This window comes from Thamnophis elegans, chromosome 8, assembly GCF_009769535.1.
Source record: "Thamnophis elegans isolate rThaEle1 chromosome 8, rThaEle1.pri, whole genome shotgun sequence".
Taxonomy (NCBI): domain Eukaryota; kingdom Metazoa; phylum Chordata; class Lepidosauria; order Squamata; family Colubridae; genus Thamnophis; species Thamnophis elegans.
In genome coordinates, this window is record NC_045548.1 from 58396092 (window position 1) to 58414641 (window position 18550).

Sequence of the window (18550 nt, forward strand, 5' to 3'; positions counted from 1 at the left end):
TTATAATTTAATTGGCTAGAGTCAAAGTGGAAGAATGACCTGGTTCATTATTACATTAAGCTGGTTTACCTTTTGGAAAAAAAAAACAGGGTTGTTAAACAAGTTGTAAGATGTAGGATTCAGACATTGTGCTAGGACAAAACCTCATTATAATTTAGCATTATACGTGAATAAGAATGTGCTGCAAATTTCACCTGTTTTTCCATTTTAGAATGAACAAAGAAAGCAGTAAGACAAAAGTTAACATTTAACCCTTAAAAATTAAAATGCTATTTTATAATAGGCTTATTAAAGGTTACAGATACAAAGATAAAAAACTAATGCAAACTAAAAAAATACAAAAACTAAAAAAAGTGCAGAGACATTTTTGAAAAAGAAGACAAAAAATCATTAATAAACAGGAAAAAATATACGAGCAAATAACTTTCTCCATCATCACAATAAGTACAATTGCTGTAACTTGTCGGTTTTCTGGAACTACAATACAGTAACTCTTCCTCCCATATCTCATCTCTTAACTGCAAGCAAATTTGACATGGTTTTTTCTTTTTTTGTAAATTCAAGATAAAATGTTATGCAGGTACTTCTTCTGGCTTATTATTTTTACAGTATGACTCCTTCAATTGTTTAGCCATCACCCAGTTTCATTTGTAAATTCAACATCTTTTTCCATACCATTCTTTTGGTCTGTCATTTTAAAATCCATACACAAATTAACTTCTGAGTGCATTGTTACCAAATATCATAAATTCTTCCAAAGTTAGAATATTTTGCTCCAATTTGTACTAGTGGGTCTCTTGGAACTTAATTTAATTGTGCCAGAAGAATTTTTCTTAATTTAAACATTATGCAATCTTTCTATTTGTTTTTCATCTTTAGTTTATTCTTGTTTAAGATTTAATGAAATCATTATTTATTTTTAATTGTATGGTAGATATTTTAACTTTCCTATAAGCCGTAAGCTATCAAGAATCATCAGATAATGGTTATATATAAGTGCAATATCTACTTAGTAAATAAACTAGGAATGTATTCTGGGATACCTGTACAGCTTTTTCTATAAGAAAAAATTCTTTACATCACAATTGCATAGAAATAGACATACATTACACATTGGTCATTGCTTTCATGTAATATATATATTTTCTAAATGTTCCTTATAGTGTCCTATTTGTTTATGAAATATATTTATGCTCTACTTTTGGAGCTAGCTAGGTTTACAGAAGTTTAGAAATGAATTGTATTCCAAAACATAGGAGAAGACAACATCTTTGAGACTTGGCATATGTTGATAGAATCTAAGCATTTTTGTAAATGAAAGAGATGCCACTGAATAAAGCATTTTTTAATATATAAACTGAAAAGTATTCTGTAAATTTGCAATTGTTCTAATTACAATTGCTCAAGTTCCAGTTTCTTTCTAAATAAACTCTGCTAAAGATGTTCTCTTCTGATCATGACAGCCAAGCTACATCTTTAACTTCTTTTGAACTAGACATTATTATGTGTCAATGCATTGTATGTCCATTCTATAGGAAAAATCCATGTGAACCTGCAACAGTGATATATGTAGTACGAAATTTTGTGTTTTTTTCATTATGGCAGCAAAGCGAGAAAAGTTGAATCATGTAGCTGTAATCTACCTGTTAATTGCATATTATATCCTTTCCCTTTTAGACTAAAGAAAAAATCCCAGTCTATTGAAATTTCTGCATCAGGTTATGAACCTTTGCCATCATCAGCACAACATGCCCTGCAACCAACTAAGCCTACAGCTCTTAAAAACACAACAACATCTGAAGAGGAGCAAAATAACACTGCAAATTCCCAGCGGCGCAATCCACGGAAGGGTGAACTGAAGAGATACTACACAATTGGTAAGTGAACAGACTACTTTCTCTATCAAAAATATATAATGGCCTTGTCTTGTGGAATAATCAGTAGAATATTCATTCTTTTGCTAGATGAACATTAGAATGTATCTTTAAGTTGTCATCTGCACATACAATAGCCAGATCATGATCTGTTTTATTCTTCCATTTTGGCAACATGTTAAGTTTAGGAAGGTACTGAATGCTTAAAGAAGAAGTGATTTTTTTCATCTCCTAAATAAGGATTATGAAATATTATAAATGTAATTAGCAATCAATTTTAATGAATGGCAGATTGTTTTGTAGAGGACCAAGAGACTAATAGAAATAGAAAGTTATGATTGCTACCATTTTGTTATTCTGTGCTCTGGTAACCTGACCTTTGGGGATGATTCACAGATATGAACATTGCTAGGATGCTTAGACTGCATTTATTTGAAGACTTATTATTTTAGGATGCAAATTGTCCAGGCCTGCAGTATCTTGTGATTGCATCTAATGCCTAACACATTACAAATTGCAGGCATTTATTGTTGAGAAATTATCGTATTTTTTGGAATATAAGACACATCTTTTTTCCCCAAAAAAAGAGGCTGAAAATCTGGGCGTGTCTTATACACTGAACACAGCATTTTTTTGCCTCCTGAAACCCCACTCCCTTCACCAAAATGGCCATGCAGAGCCTCTAGGAAGCTTTTAGAGAACTCCTTGGGGGTGGGAAGGGCAGAAATGAGTGAAAAAATCCCATTTTTTGCTCAATTTTATCCCCCCAGCCCCAGGAGTACTCTATAAGCTTCTTAAAGGCTATCCATACCCTTTATTAATGAAAAAATGGGCCATTTTTTGCTTGTCCCCCCCCCCCCGGAGCACTCTGCAAGTCCACTAAAGGCTGTTTATGCCTTTTGGGGGGGGGAAACAGGTCCGTTTTTTGAAAAATGGGCCATTTTGGGGAGGTTTGCAAAGTGCAAAAACTTATTTGCCTCTTAAAAACCTTGGTGCGTCTTATATTCTGAAAAATACGGTATATAACAGGAAAACTCTATTATTTATTTTTCTAACCAAGAATTATAGATATTGACTATGATCCTCCATATTTTCTTGAACACACTCTGAAAATGACTTACATAACAAAGATGCATATAATAACTTAATTTATTTTCACATAATACATCTAATTAATTTTTGATTGATTATGTGCCATCAAGTCAATGTTGACTGTTAGCAACTATGTAGATAGATTTTCTGCATGGTAATCTGTCCCTAACCTGGTTTTTCAGATGTTCCAACATTGTCATTATAACAATCAATCCACTTTACAAACAATCCTTTTTCCTTCCTCTTTTCACTAAACACTAAAGCCTCTAGAGAACTGAATTTTATAGTTATGGGGTCTGTTTTCTTAAAGACATTTATTAGGACCTGCAAAGGCCCAATGGCTCTCTATTTTTCTGCTAGCTATCCCAGAATGCAAAAGGGAGAAAATTGGCTAATGCTAATTGCTTTGCCTTGCTCTAATCACTTGCTTTTATGACAGGAAAAGAACAACCACAGCTGATAAATTTCTTTTTCTTTGGACAACATTCAGGCCTACTTCATTAACGTAGAACAGGATGTACATCAGATGATGAAATAAACCATGTTTCTGCTTCTCATTTACAAGTTCTTACTTGGTCCTCTTGCAACCACTTGGAACTACTTCTTAATCTGATGTACATTTTCTGTATTGTTTGTAGTGGCAGATTATAGTGTTAGATTGTAATATTTTAAAAGTTATTTCTGTTAGCAAAGTATAATAACTAAAATATAGTAAATGAAATGCAATGGTGGTAATACATAAAAGGCAAGAATGTATAGTATACATAATAATGATTAAAATAAAACTCAGGGGAAAAAAGAGAGATTCTGGTAGAAAACAAGACATCTGGTCCATTTTGATAGTGAATACCAGGAAGAAATAGTGCTAGCTTTGTTTTTTTCTGAACTTTGCTATTTCTAACTTAAATGGATATAGATTTGACAGTATTTATTGTGAAAAAATAAAGTTTTTGCAAATGAAAGCTGCCAATGGTCTACTTTAATTTCTTACAAATGTTTAAGCTGGAATTTATATGTTTGTAACTTCCGAAGAGTTTTGCCTGAGTAATACATGGGAAGTTCATTATTAGTATCAGCTGAGAACCATTTAATACTCTAGGCATTTTGTACCAAATGAAGAACATCTTAAAGTGCATCCGAACCAGAGGAAAAGTTAGGTTTTGGTTTTTGCACACAGCAGTCATAAAAGATGAAAGTAATTTTTTTTTTTTTTTAAAGTCTGGAGCCAGAAGTCAGTCTGGCACTGTGTGACAAAATTGCTAATCAACAGGAACTATATTTTATTATTACTATGTGCTTAGATCAGGGGTTTGTAACAGGGCCAGTTGCCATGCCCCTCAGAAATAGAAATACATTCTTCACAGACAAAAGGAGGACAAATAATCCTTAGCAACTAGTTTTTAAAGTCAGAAGTAAGCTAGAAGAGAAAATTAAAAAGTAAGATAAACAAATATTTTCAGAGGCTAAACTGGTGTTTATTTACCCAGTGTCTGGAATAGGAGATATTTTGTAAGCAGTTGCCTCTATAAATAGAAAAATCCATACACATTTTCTCTCCGAGCTTACTTAGCTACTCTCCCATTCTGATTTTGAGTAGAATATTGTATTTATTTGGATGGAAAATTAGGAGAGGATGACACTTACTTCCTGTAGCAATTAGGAACACTTGCAGCTCTTTGTCCCAATTTTTGTCCAAACTGTATAGTATTTGTGACAATTTCATGGCTTCAGGTTGAACCTCTGGGCTGATGTGACTTCATGTTGACTTGGAAGGTGCAAGAAGGTTTTTGTGATAGGTACACCAAATAGAGGAAAGTTGCAGAGATACTCTATTTCACGGGCACCCCAAATAACGTTTATGCATTTTCACTCTGTAGCATATCTGTTCTGACCCTCCTTCCTTGGCGTTACTTGGTGAGTAACGCCAACACAAGCTTACTGTTAGCTAAGCTTTATTCACAGTAATCACTCACAGACAAGACATTGGCAGCAACCCAGACTCCCACAGATAAGAGATACAATACACACAAGAACTTCTCCAGCTTGGTATAAACGGTTGTGTTCTGCAAAAGGTCTCCTCCCAAAGTCTCTTCTTATATACTCTCTTGGGAGGAGCAAATCACAACCATCTGGGCCTGATTATCTCCTATGAGTCTGTCTCCGTAATTGCTGCCTTCGTTTCTCCGCCCGCCTCTTCCGGGCATCAGGGGCAAACTCCCTTTGATCTTCACCACTGCTCCAGTGCCTGACATCAGGGACAAACTCCCTTTGACTTTCACTACTGCTCCATGCCTCAGGTGCCTCCTGGTGGCCAGCCAGCCTCTCTAGTCCCTGCTCAGAGTCTGAACCCTGCCCAGGGTCTTCCACATCTTCCAGAGCTGACTCATAGGGTCCCTCGCTATCGGAGTCCATCGGCAGTTCCAGCGGCTCCTGCTGGGCCACAACACATATCTAGCTAAGTTTTGGAATGATTTCATTGAAAACTCAGATAGCTGTACTTCACAAAGTCAACCAATTTTTAATAGATAGTAAACAGCAATAGCAGTTTGGTGGTTTATCCATTTTTATATAGGAGAAGGACCGGCAGAGCCTGGAGGGGGGGAGCATAGAATCATTCCATTCCCACAAGCAATCTTAACCCAACCCTTCTTAAATTCTGTTAACTCTTTATCTAGTGCCAATTTAGTGCTGACCATTAGTGAAGTAGATAAATGTCACGTCTGTTGTTTATATACTCCACTAATGGTCAGGACAATTTAGCGGAATAGATAAACGTCAGACCAGAACCACATATTAAGTTAATTTTAATTGATTAGATATTTTGTTTGTAGGCTTGAATAAATCTGTGCTGCAATTTAATGGATGGCCCTGATCCTTTATGCACTACATTAAGTTCAACACTAAATTTGTGTGAGATAAGGGTCCACATAATTTAGGGGGGTTGTACTTAGTCCATTTGTGAGAATGTAATGACTCTAGGCTGATGATGCACTTAATTCCACCCCCAGCTCCACCTGTTCTTCTCCTACATGATCTCTTGTAAAGGATACCTGTGAGCAGGTACTTCTAACTGTTTTGCTTTATGTAACATCTGGTGGACCAAATCATACAAAACTGGGTGTGGCCACTTTTTTGAAGCCAGAGGAAGCATTTTGATTGTTGTTTGCTTTGAGGGACAGAGAGAAAGAGGTAGCCGAAAATGTATTCAGTAACCCCAGTTATCACCAGAGGGAGTGAGAGCTACTCTCTTGATTGGTTTGGAGCAACTCTGTTTTTTTGCTCAATACTCCACCCTCCACACACACAATATTCTGAAATGTTCTTTTCCATTTAAAGTTGTTGTGGTAATTAGAAAAGAGGTGTTTCTTGCTATATGTTAACAGCTTTGGGAATACTAGGGTGTGGGGAAGAGAATTTATTTATTTTAATAATTATTGCATTGCATTTTCTAGCCCAATTTTATCGTAGGCCATGCAGCGTCAGTTCAGAGTCCGGTGGTTCCTAAATTAATTTCACTGATCTCAGGTGATGATTCAGAAAAGTTGCAACCACTGTACTTTTGATATGAAAACATCTAAACATTAATTTGATTCTGCTGAGCTGGAAAGCTAAGCAAATTAAAGCAGGTTATACTAGGACAGAAGGCCATGAAGAAATTCAAGGACTGTTCTCTCTCATTATTTGAATATATTTCTTCATTTAGGCATAGTGAAAAGCTATCTCAGCTTCAGTTACTAATATCTTCTACTATTGGAGCTATCCTTCAGACACCGGAGCTCAACTGTCACCTGTGCTTATTGTAGGATTTAATTCCTAAGTCAGAGGTCAGCAACTCGTGGCTCTCGAGCCACATGGGGCTCTTTCATCCCTCTGCTCCCTCACTCAAAATAAGCCAACGTGCGACACCCACTAGCACATGATTTATTGAGCTTTTCGACCCCCGGTAGGCCAATCATAGATAAATCCAACAAAAGAAAAGTTTTAGAAGTAAAGATAATGTTTAATTCAACTACATGCCTGGTCCTTCTGTCCAACATAACCAAGGGACATTTCCTGCATGAAGTTAAGATATACAAATACTCACCATCTCCTTTGTTCAATGTCATTATGGTACCTTTTTGGTTTAAAGTGGTCCAAATAATCACTATCTCCTGGTCCTTCTGTCCAACATAACAAAGGGCCATTTACTGTACGAAGTAAAGATCTACAAATACTCTCACCATCTCTTGGTCCTTCTGTCCACCATAACCAAGGGGCATTTCCTATATGAAGTTAAGATCTACAAATTCAACTACATATGTTAGTTTTGTGGCCGTTCAGGATATAGTCAGGCAAGGAAAGGGTTTTGTGACTCCCGGTGTTTTCTTTTCTGTGGAAAATGGCTCTTTGAATGTTTAAGGTTGCCAACTCCTGTCTTAAATCGTCTTATACAATGTGGCACAATCCACAAGGAAATTCAGAATAATGTGTCCCCTGTTCCATTTGGGGGGGAAAAAATTGTCCCCATTAAATAATTTTCAAATTGCCCCAGGTTATCCATAATCCTAATTCCTTTTACTAGAAGGGAGAGTAAACCTCACTTGCATTGACATTATTAATTGTACCAGCTTCTTATTCAGTTGAGAGAATAGACACATTCAATGTATTTGGTGCAAAGAATGGTAGGGATTTCTGCTTGTGCCTTATTTTTTTTTTCTTTGCTATTGAATTTCCACCATATAGTAAGTTTGTGTATGTGTGTATGTTTGTGTGCATCTCTGCATATACAGATGTATGCTAGCAGTTTAGGGCAGCAATAATTCAATATTTATGGCCCCTACAGTTTAATAAATACAGTTGTTAATTGGCCAAATATATTCATGATGAAACATATAACAGTAGGCAGCAGCAGCATACCATGAATTCAATGTATCATTGGTATGCCAGTTATATTTTTTAATCTATTCAATTTGCATAAGATAAATGTTTGCATAAGATAAATGTTTTTTCCAGTACTAAAAAGAATGTGGCAAAAATAATTCACTTCTAAAACTGGAAAGCTGCAGTATGATTTTTTATTTTATTTTATTTTTTATTTTATTTTATTTTATTTTTTTGCTGAAAAAACATGAACATACAATATACTGTGTGTAACATACAATATACGGTGTGTAATTAAAATCTTGGGAAATCTGGTGACAGATTGAATGATCTTCTTTCCTTTTATAAATAATCAAAACAATGAGGACATTGACGGCCTGTTTATTTCCTTGCCTTCCATTTCAGATTTTTTTTTTTTTTTGGTAGCTATAAATGTTTGAGGAAATATATTTTGGGGAGGTTTTTTTTAAGTAAGAATGTGTCTCAGAGAAAAATAGTGAGTTCCTGGTCTATTCAGGTTAAGGGACACGCACAGCATTAATTGATAATAAAACTTAGCTCATTGTTTGTATCAGCTGGAGTCTTATGCGTTATTTTTTCAACTAAATAACATTTGTGGATTAGATGTGTATGAAAGCAGTTATGCTTTTGGGTGCTGTATATTTATGAGCCACACATTCATAATCTAGGTCTTTAAAAATGTCAGCTAAGATCTATATCATGGTCACATTTTCACATGAACATGGCATGCCCCTAATTCATCTTTACATAATATAAATGTTCATATTTTCATTGTCTTATGGTTTCCTAGGGCTAGAGTATAATTCAGGTTTCAAAACAGCTATGAGTTTGATAATGATAATAATTAACAAATTTGGGCAGCAGTCTACTAATATTGCATACTTTTTTTTTTTTGCAAAATCATTGAAAATTGAAATGAGTTTGAGGAAAAGAATAAAGGAACGAAGGGGGAGGGAGAGAAGGAAGGAAGGAAGGTAAGTAAGTAGGTTCCAAAGTTAGCATATCTCTCTCTCTCTCTCTCTCTCTCACACACACACACACACACACAAATTTCCTTAACAGCTAGTAGAACAACTTTTAATGTTTATGAGACTCCTGAAGAGATAGGATACTTTTGGTGCCTTACAGATATTTTACTATAGGATTTCCTGTCTAGGCAGGGGGTTGGACTAGAAGACCTCCAAAGTCCATTCCAACTCTGTTATTCTATTCCATTTTATTCTATTCTATCCTATTCTATCCTCTGTTTTCATATTGCAAACATCAGAAGGCATTTTTAATGAATGTGATGGTATACAAACACAGAAAAAAAAAACAAATGAATAAATGAATAAGCAAAAATGTAAATAATGTTTTTGGCACACTTCCTATGGTGAATCATATTTGGCAAAGTATCCTATGATTAGCAAGTATAAATAATGCTCTTTAATAGTTTCATAACAAATTGTAAAGAGCTACCAGGTTGCATGCTACAGGGATCAATCCTAAATCTTCACTGTTCAATACTTTTCTTAATGATTTAGATGAAGATATACAATGTAAGGAAATGACATTGACAGATGGTACAAAATTGAACAGGTTAGCTAATATTGTGAGAGATAGAAATAACAAGTGGAAAAGCGAGTTGAAAATAATGCTAGAATTAATAGAAAGAAGTGCAAACATTTTTAAATAACATAAGAAAAATAAAATTCACAGATAAAAGTGGGGAATAGCTGTCTTACTAGCAAAAATAAATCTTGCAATAATAAGTGATTGCAAACTGAGGAACAGCCAGCAGTATCACGGAGCCGCAATGAAGTCAAGTGCAATTTTAGTCTGCCTGAACAAAAATATAATTTCCTAATCACAGAAAGCAATTGCTGCACATTTTAAGAAGCATTCAGATAAAATGACCAAATCGGACTCATCTTGGATAGAAATAAGAAAGACACAAAGAGTTTTCTTAAGAAAAGTTGACTGAATAAAGATATGATAGCAGTGTTCAAATAGCTAAAAGGATGTCAAGACCAATTCCTCCTTGTTCCAGAATGAAGGCCATGAAACAATAGATTTAAGTTTAATGCAGATTCAGATTGAATGCTAGGTAACTTTTTCTAACCATGAGATCAATTTGGTACCAGAACCAATTACCCAAATTCTTTTTTACTGGATGGGTTGAGGTGAAGGCAAAACAACTTATGTCTATGGAGATTTTCAGTCATCCAGGTCATGGTTGTCCCAAAGATGCGTTTTCAAAAAGCAACTGGACTTTTTTTTTCTCTTGAAGACATTTTGCTTCCAATCCAAAAACAACAACAACAACAAAAAAAAAACACACCCTTTTTCAGTTCTGCTAATGCTTCTTCAGTTCATTTCCAGAACTGAAGAAGCTTCTTGGATGAGTAGCGAAACTTCTTCAAGGAAAAAACAAGTCCAGTTGCCTTTTTCAAAAGCATCTTTGCTTTTTCAAAAGCAGAAGATGCTAGACATCTTCTCTTAGCAATAGCAATAGCAGTTAGACTTATATACTGCTTCATAGGGCTTTCAGCCCTCTCTAAGCGGTTTACAGAGTCAGCATATTGCCCCCACAGTCTGGGTCCTCATTTGATCCACCTCGGAAGGATGGAAGGCTGAATCAACCTTGAGCCGGTGAGATTTGAACCGCTGAACTGTAGATAACAGTCAGCTGAAGTGGCCTGCAGTACTGCACCCTAACCACTGCGCCAGCTCAGGTTTCTTAATTTGGATTCCTACACTAAGCAGTAGGTTCAACTCAGTGGCATAGATGGGACTTTTCTACCATGCTGTGATTCTATCATATAGTTCTAACCAGTGGTGGGGTTCAAATTTTTTTACTACCGGTTCTGTGGACGGGGCTTTGTGGGCGTGGTGTGGCTTTGTGGGAGGAGAAGGATACTGCAAAATCCCCATTCTCTCCCCACTCCTCGGGGAAGGTTACTGCAAAATCTCCATTCCCTCCCACCCCACTAACCTGCTTTCCAGCTTCATTCTCCTGTTCAGGGCAACAAGATCAGCTGGGAAGCAGCGGGGGCAGAGCCAGCCTATTTCCGGGTCTCCAAACTACTCAAAATTTCTGCTACCGGTTCTCCAGAACCTGTTAAACTGGCTGAATACCACCTCTGGTTCTAACTATTCATCTTAATGTAGCCATTTTCTTCAGTTATGCTGTCTTAATCTTTCACTAAGGGGAGTATGCAATGGCCCAGAATTACTTAAATAATTCTAGGAGCCTCATGCCTAGATCTGAAATGCCAATTCTTTTCTCCATTCCAATTAGCATACCATTTGAAAGTTATTGCTTATGTTCAGCATTAAAATGTCATATTCTTTCTAAAAGGATCAACAGAAACCATTTTCCAAAATTATTCTCTTTGTGAAAGAGGTGGCAGTGGTGCAATGAAATCCCCTAACCTAGCCTCTCCAAGGTTGAACTCTGATTAAATAATGTTAAATTATGATTTGTCTCACTCATGAAGAACCTGATGAATAGCATCGAGTTCATAATGATTTAGTTTCGGTCGGACTTGGACTCCACCCCTGCAGCTCCAGCCGAGGCACAGGAGGATCAATTTGAACAACTCTGGGTTGAGTTTCAAGACGTTACCCCCGGGGATGTGGACAAGGCCATGAGGGCTGTAAGTACCTCCACCTGTGTACTGGATCCGTGTCCCTCATGGTTAGTTACTAACTGCAGTGAGGTGACACGAGGCTGGATCCAGGCGGTTGTCACCGCCTCACTTCGGGAGGGGAACTTCCCCGCCGCACTGAAAGCGGCGGTGGTGAGACCCCTCCTGAAGAAGCCATCTTTGGATCCAGCTATCCTTAATAATTATCGTCCAGTCTCCAACCTCCCCTTTCTGGGGAAGGTTGTTGAGAAGGTGGTGGCCTTCCAGCTCCAGCGGTCCTTGGAGGAAGCAAACTATCTAGACCCCTTCCAGTCAGGCTTCAGACCCGGTTACAGCACAGAAACCGCTTTGGTCGCATTGACCGATGATCTCTGGAGGGCCAGAGATGGAGGACATTCCTCCATCCTGGTTCTCCTCGACCTCTCAGCGGCTTTCGATACCATCGACCATGGTATCCTTCTGCGACGACTGCGGGAGGTGGGAGTGGGAGGCGCCGTGTTGCGGTGGTTCTCCTCCTACCTCTCGGACAGGTCGCAGTCGGTGTTAGTGGGGGGGCAGAGATCGTCCCCTAGGCCCCTAACTTATGGGGTGCCTCAGGGCTCGGTCTTATCCCCCCTACTATTCAACATCTACATGAAACCGCTGGGTGAGATCATTCGCAGGCACGGGATTAGATACCATCAATATGCGGACGATACTCAACTGTATCTGTCCGCCCCGTGCCAACTCAATGAAGCGGCAGACGTGATGAACCGCGGCCTCGAAGCTGTTATGGACTGGATGAGGGTTAACAAGCTCGTGCTCAACCCAGAAAAGACCGAGTGGCTGTTGTGTTTCCCTCCCAGAGATTCGACCAATATTCCATCACTCAGGCTGGGGGGTCAAATTCTACACCCCTCAGAGAGGGTTCGCAACTTGGGAGTCCTCCTGGACTCACAGCTATCGTTTGACCACCATTTAATGGCTGTGACCAGGGGGGCATTCGCCCAGGTTCGCCTGGTGCGCCAGTTGCGACCCTACCTGAATCGGGAGGCTCTCACAACAGTCACCCGGGCCCTTGTGACCTCTAGGCTGGAATACTGCAACGTGCTCTACATGGGGCTGCCCTTGAAGAGCATCCGGCGACTTCAGCTAGTACAGAATGCGGCCGCGCGAGTGATTGTGGGTGCACCTCGGTTCACCCGCATAACACCTATCCTCCGCGAGCTGCGCTGGCTACCTGTCGATCTCCGGATGCGCTTCAAGGTGCTATTAGTCACCCATAAAGCCCTACATGGCAGTGGATCTGGATACTTGAGAGACCGCCTTCTGCCAATTACATCCCTGCGACCAATAAGATCACATAGATTAGGCCTCCTCCGTATACCATCGGCCAGCCAGTGTCGGCTGGCAACTACAAGGAGGAGGGCCTTCTCAGTAGTAGCCCCGACCCTTTGGAACGAGCTCCCCGTAGAGATTCGCACCCTCGCCACCGTCCAGGCCTTCCGCACAGCCTTGAAGAACTGGCTCGCCCGTCAGGCCTGGGGACAAGGATAATTCCCCTCCCGAATGATGAATGTATGTTGTTTATTATTTTATTATATGTCTTATCTTAATGTCTGTATCTCCCCTTCCCCGATTTTATGTGAGCCGCCCTGAGTCCCCTCAGGGAAAAGGGCGGCCTACAAATATTAATAAATCTCTAAATCTCTAAATCTCTAGTTTCTTTCTGAACCACAATCTCTAAAACTTTTAATCAAGAAATTATATCTAAGAAACTTTCTGAGTGCAGCTAAAGCCAAATAGGGAATACAGTAATTCTTAGGGAAATTGAATTCTTTCAATGAACTTTATACAGATATATATCTTCTGAGGTTTTCTCTTTAGTCAACTTTGTCATTAGTCATGCAATGACATAGAGAACAAGTAATTGAAAACAAAAGTTTCACAGAGGTTTTATAATTGTGTCGGTACAAAAAAGGAAATATTTTTGGTAAAATATGTACTATTGAAATTATTTGAGAAATGCTTTTCTCCAAGATTAGATCAAATACATGTATATGTAAGTACTAACTTTTAATCAAAGCTTACATAGAGTGATAGCTAGCTAGCTAGATAAATAGATAGAGACAATGATAGAGATAGATAAAAGTTAGAGATGCAAAACATAGAGAATTATATATAAAGTGGTATATGGATGTGGTGGGAACAAGTATAGTTTAGAATTGAAAAATATGGATAAACATAGTGAATGATACTGAGCTAAACTAGATTTATCTAGCTTTCTACTTCATCTTTCATATCTTTAATTTCTTTTGCTTACTGTTTCTTACTCCTTTCTATACATTACACAAAGTTGTTAATGCCAAAAGAGAATAGTATGATGGGTTATGTTATGTTTACTTATATGAAACTGTTTTAAATTTTATCCTGGCAGCCAGAATTCACCATCTTGTTATGTGGGTTTAAACTCTTGATCCAGAATATACTAAGTGAGAATAAAGTTCAAGCACCTCTAACTGTAGGATTATAGGAGCAAATGGAATATAGTTAGTTAGTGAACTGAGATAATGGTGCTTTGGTTATGGAAGTAGTAGAGCAAAAATTTAAATCAGGCCACGTTTTATGTGACGGCTAAAATATCTTTGTTGAGTCAACAAGTGATTCATGTGCCACGTTTTTCTGTCCTGTAGTGGCCATTTTGGAGTGGCCATTTCTATTTAATGTAATACAACTCTCTTTCCATTTGCATATGTAACAACAGTACTTGGTGCATTCCAAACAGCAGAGCCACTAATTTTAAAGATAAAGATTTTCCTCGCATGTATGTGCTAGTCATTCCCGACTCTAGGGAGTGGTGCTCATTTCCATTTCAAAGCCAAAGAGCCAGCACTGTCCAAAGACTTCTCTGTGGTCCTGTGGCCAGCATGCCAAATGCCAAAGGCGCACAGAACACTGTTACCTTCCCACCAAAGGTGCTTTCTATTTTTCTACTTGCATTTTTACATGCTTTCAAACTGCTAGTTTGGCAGAAGCTGGGACAAGTAACAGGAGCATTAACAAGTAACAAGTCCATTACGTGGCACTGGGGATTCGAACTGCCAACCTTTCTGATTGATAAGTTCAGCATCTTAGCCACTGAGCAACTAATTTTAGATCTCCACAAACATTCCAATTGTACTTTGTGTACTGGGTGGGCTTCAACAATAGTTTCATGTTTTGTATGTTTCTTTCATGTGTGTATCACAGCCAACAGGTACTAAAGTGTGTACATTGCCATTGTGTAAAAAGAGAACATTTCTATAAAGCAGTACGAGTTAGGTTAAATTACAGGTTATTTCCATGATTATCAGCCAAAAAACTATAAGGTACACCCAAAAGTACTCAGGCAGCAAAATCTTTGTTGACCAGTGTTACAAATACTTTGCGAATTAACCATTGTTTAAAACCCATTATGCTTATTGAGGTTTTCTGAGATGGCTTGAAACCTTTTGATATTCAGCAAAGTGTCATTAGGTTCGGCTGGTAAAATGCCTTTGTTCCAAACCAGCTACTTTTAGATTTGTAATGGAATGCCCTGGGAGGTTAAAATCAATGTATAGCAAGCAATATGTACGTAACTTGAAGCAGACCCCTTGCAGAGAAACACTTGGAACACATTGACCGATGATAACTCTCAGCCCACACAGGTTGGTTCAGCCATGGAGTGGGGTGGAATGGCATGAGCGGAAAAGGCAGAGACAGGGAGGAAGGGGGAGAAGGAGGAAGATCATATCAAACAGCAGTCGTAAGTTTTTCATTTTCATAATTCTTGCACTTGTTGCCCACATGTACCTTAGTTTAAAATAAATGAAAGTATCTGAAGAGTTCTAGGTAGTAGATTTGGACAAGAAAAAGAAGATTTCTCTTACTTTGCAGTATAGTTCTTGGCATTATTTATTGAAGTTGAAGTGAATTAGGCACCACTGGTTTTAATTAGATCAAGAGGTAATCTGGTAATTGTCTACTCTGTGATAGATGTTACAAATTTATTTAAATTGAATTGGGATGTGAACAGCAGCCTTGATTTTTCTTCAAGGAATGAATGACCCTGTTCTTGGAAGGGGTTCTTCATATATTATTTTGCATTCCTTATGCTATATAATACTGCTAAGATTGAGTTGATTGATTACGTGTCATCAAGTCATTATTGACTCCTAGCAACCACATAGATAAATTTTATCCGTGATGATCTATTCCTGTTTTTTCAAGTCTCCAACGGTGCATTCATCTCCTTTGTAATGGAGTCCATCCACCTTGCTGCTGATTATTTTCTTCTTATCCTTCTTTCTACCTTTCCAACATTAGAATTTTTTTCCAGAGAGATGACTCTTCGCATAATATATCTGAAGTAAGATAATTTCAGTCTGGTCATTTGGGTCTTGTATGGGAACTGTGATTTCATTTATTCAATGATCCAGTGGTGGGATCCAGATCCCATTGCAACCAGTACAGTGCAACGGGGCACGGCGCCCACCACATGAATGCGTGCAGCACACGCACAACACGTGCAGCACATGCATGCGTCCTTACCTCCTGCGATGTTCTGCAATGCCTCCGCGATGCTGCAGCTGCTGGAGCGTCGCGCAGGTGCCATACGCTCCATGTGCATGCGTGGAAGTGCCACAGAGCTCAAATACAGGTAAGGAGGGTGGGCGGGTGGGCACCATACTGGAATGGTACCCGGCGCTCCCAGCAGGCACCGGTATGCCTGTACCGGGGCATACTTCCTGCAACCCACCACTGCAAAGATCCATTGGTTTGTTTTCTTGGTTGTTCACTGTAGTCTCATGAGTCTTCTCCAACATCAAAGTTCAAATGTGTTGGAAGTAATGTCCATCTGGGTTCAGTTCCAAGTGGAGAAAGAAACACTGGAGCCATGTAGGCTGTTTGAAACGATGGTTTAATGGTGGACAGGATCATATGGCTTGAATTCCTGAGCAGGATCACATGGCTTGAGTTCTGAGCAGAAAAGGGCCAAGATGCTGAGAGAGCCTGAGTTTTATACCTCCTCTGGGCTTTGAACACAGAAAGAGTATCCTGATTGGTTGCTGTCAGAGCTAGCTTTGTAGGTCTGTGTGCTAAGTTTGATTGAAACTTGGTGGCTGGTTCAATGAAGGTCAATGAGATGGGGTAGATCTTGGTTATGTAGAATAGACTGGCACAGGCCTTAATAGCCCATTGACCAAGGTGGGGGGATGAGTTTCTGCCTCCGTTTTAGGGGTAAATATCCTTTTAATATTTCCTAAAATATTTCATTTTCTAGGAGAGAGGTGGGTGCTAACTTCCTAAAATGGATCCTTTCTATCCTGCATCTTCAAAGTCTAGCTCATTTCCATAGGACATCACAGTAAATACCGTGATTTGCACGATTTTGTCTTCTGTAGATATAGACACATCATAGCATTTGAATAACTTGATTGAAAGATTAAATTGAGGAACATTAAATCATAATTGACTTTTGGATCAGAGTGCCCCATTCTTCTAGCATTAACATTTCTAAGATGGTGAGCATTGTAGCTTATATTCAGTATAACATTTCTGTCTCATGAGCCTATAATTAGCCAGCTTTCATTTAAAAAGTTTTTTTTTAAACCCCTCTGTGAAGAGGTTGTTCCTCTATTACAAAGAACTCATGAATGTAGTAGTATTTTTTAAAATGTTAAAATGCAGCTGGCTATGATTGTGAAAATAGTTTTACATAAAACATAGGGCTCTCCCAAATAGCACCAGTGGGTGATGTCTGGTTTGGAAACTGGCCTTGTTTCTTGCATATAATCAAAGCTATAGTTTTCCCAGTGGTAATATAGGTCTCTGTTTAAATTAAGTATGAGTTCTGGTGACATCATGTAATTTTTGTTGGATACATAAAGTTTTGCCATTGCCCTTTTGACTTCTCAGACTATTTTACAGCCTTCGTATTTCCTGAGGGGGTCTCCCATCCCAATTACTAACCTAACCAAATCCTGCCTAGCTTCTCAGATTAGACAAAGCTTTGCAAGTGCTGTGATAGCCACACTTGTTTATGCAATTACAAACCTCAGTCACATTTAATATGACACTGCCCTCTGCTGTTTGCTAGGGTTATATCATTCATTGCCAAATTGTCAAAATCTGTTCAGTTCACTTTAAGGTCAGTTCAGTGGTGGGTTTCAAAAAATTTTGGAACCTCTTCTGTAAGTGTGGCCTGTTTTCCGGGTCCACTGGTGGAACCTCTTATAACCGGTTCGGTAGATTTGACGAACCGATTCTACCAAACTGGTGCGAACCGGTAGGAACCCACCTCTGGGTCAGCTGTAGCATACACACTGTGTAGTCAACTTTACTTCCAGCTAATGCCCATGATTCTTCATTTGTCAGTAATTATGGATGAACTTTTCCAAGCATAAACAGTTGTTTTATATTTATATCACTTCAATACCTATTTGTGTTTATACATGGAATGCATAGTTACAAGTAATATGAAACATGGGTGTAACCAGATATAACACAAAGATAACTCCTAAAAATTGTAAACTGGTTTTAAATTGCCTATTGGCAGATGTATTATCTCTGATTAAAAAGTATAGCTGGAACAATAATAGATTAGGTATTTGTGGCTCATTGATCCTTCAAAGTTATCAGGGAAAGCTAAGAAGCTGCAATTTCATTCAGTAGTTATAGTTATAAATCCAGAGATTGCAGGAAAGTACAAAGTGCTTCTGTTCAAATAAATAATTTAATTGGATAGACTGCTAGTCTGAGAAAAAAAACTATATGTCTTGGAACTTAGTCTACAGGAGACAACTGGTTTCAAAAAGATCTTTGATCTAATCCACACCCTACATGATTATATGGATTATGTAATGGGTGATATAAACAGTTCTCTAACTGTAGAAGGTTTTTGTCAGGATAGGCAACAGCAGTGAGTAATAGTGATTAACAGGTTTTTAGTTTATATACTTATGATGCAGTTATTTAATAAATATTTATTTTTATTATTTTACTAACAGAATAAAAACACATCTAATATCAATATGAAATATATGTATAATGGTTTTATTATAAGAAAAAATC

General features: G+C 38.2%; 1 protein-coding gene across 2 annotated transcripts in view; it reads left to right on the forward strand.

The window, feature by feature from the left end:
- The window catches only part of OXR1 (oxidation resistance 1), a 231569-nt gene that overhangs the window by 118291 nt on the left and 94728 nt on the right, over positions 1–18550 (forward strand). For both annotated transcript variants that reach the window (XM_032223205.1, XM_032223204.1), the window contains exon 4: positions 1678–1877. In XM_032223205.1, coding sequence (XP_032079096.1) covers positions 1678–1877 — 200 coding nt within the window. The remainder of the gene's footprint in view (positions 1–1677; positions 1878–18550) is intronic.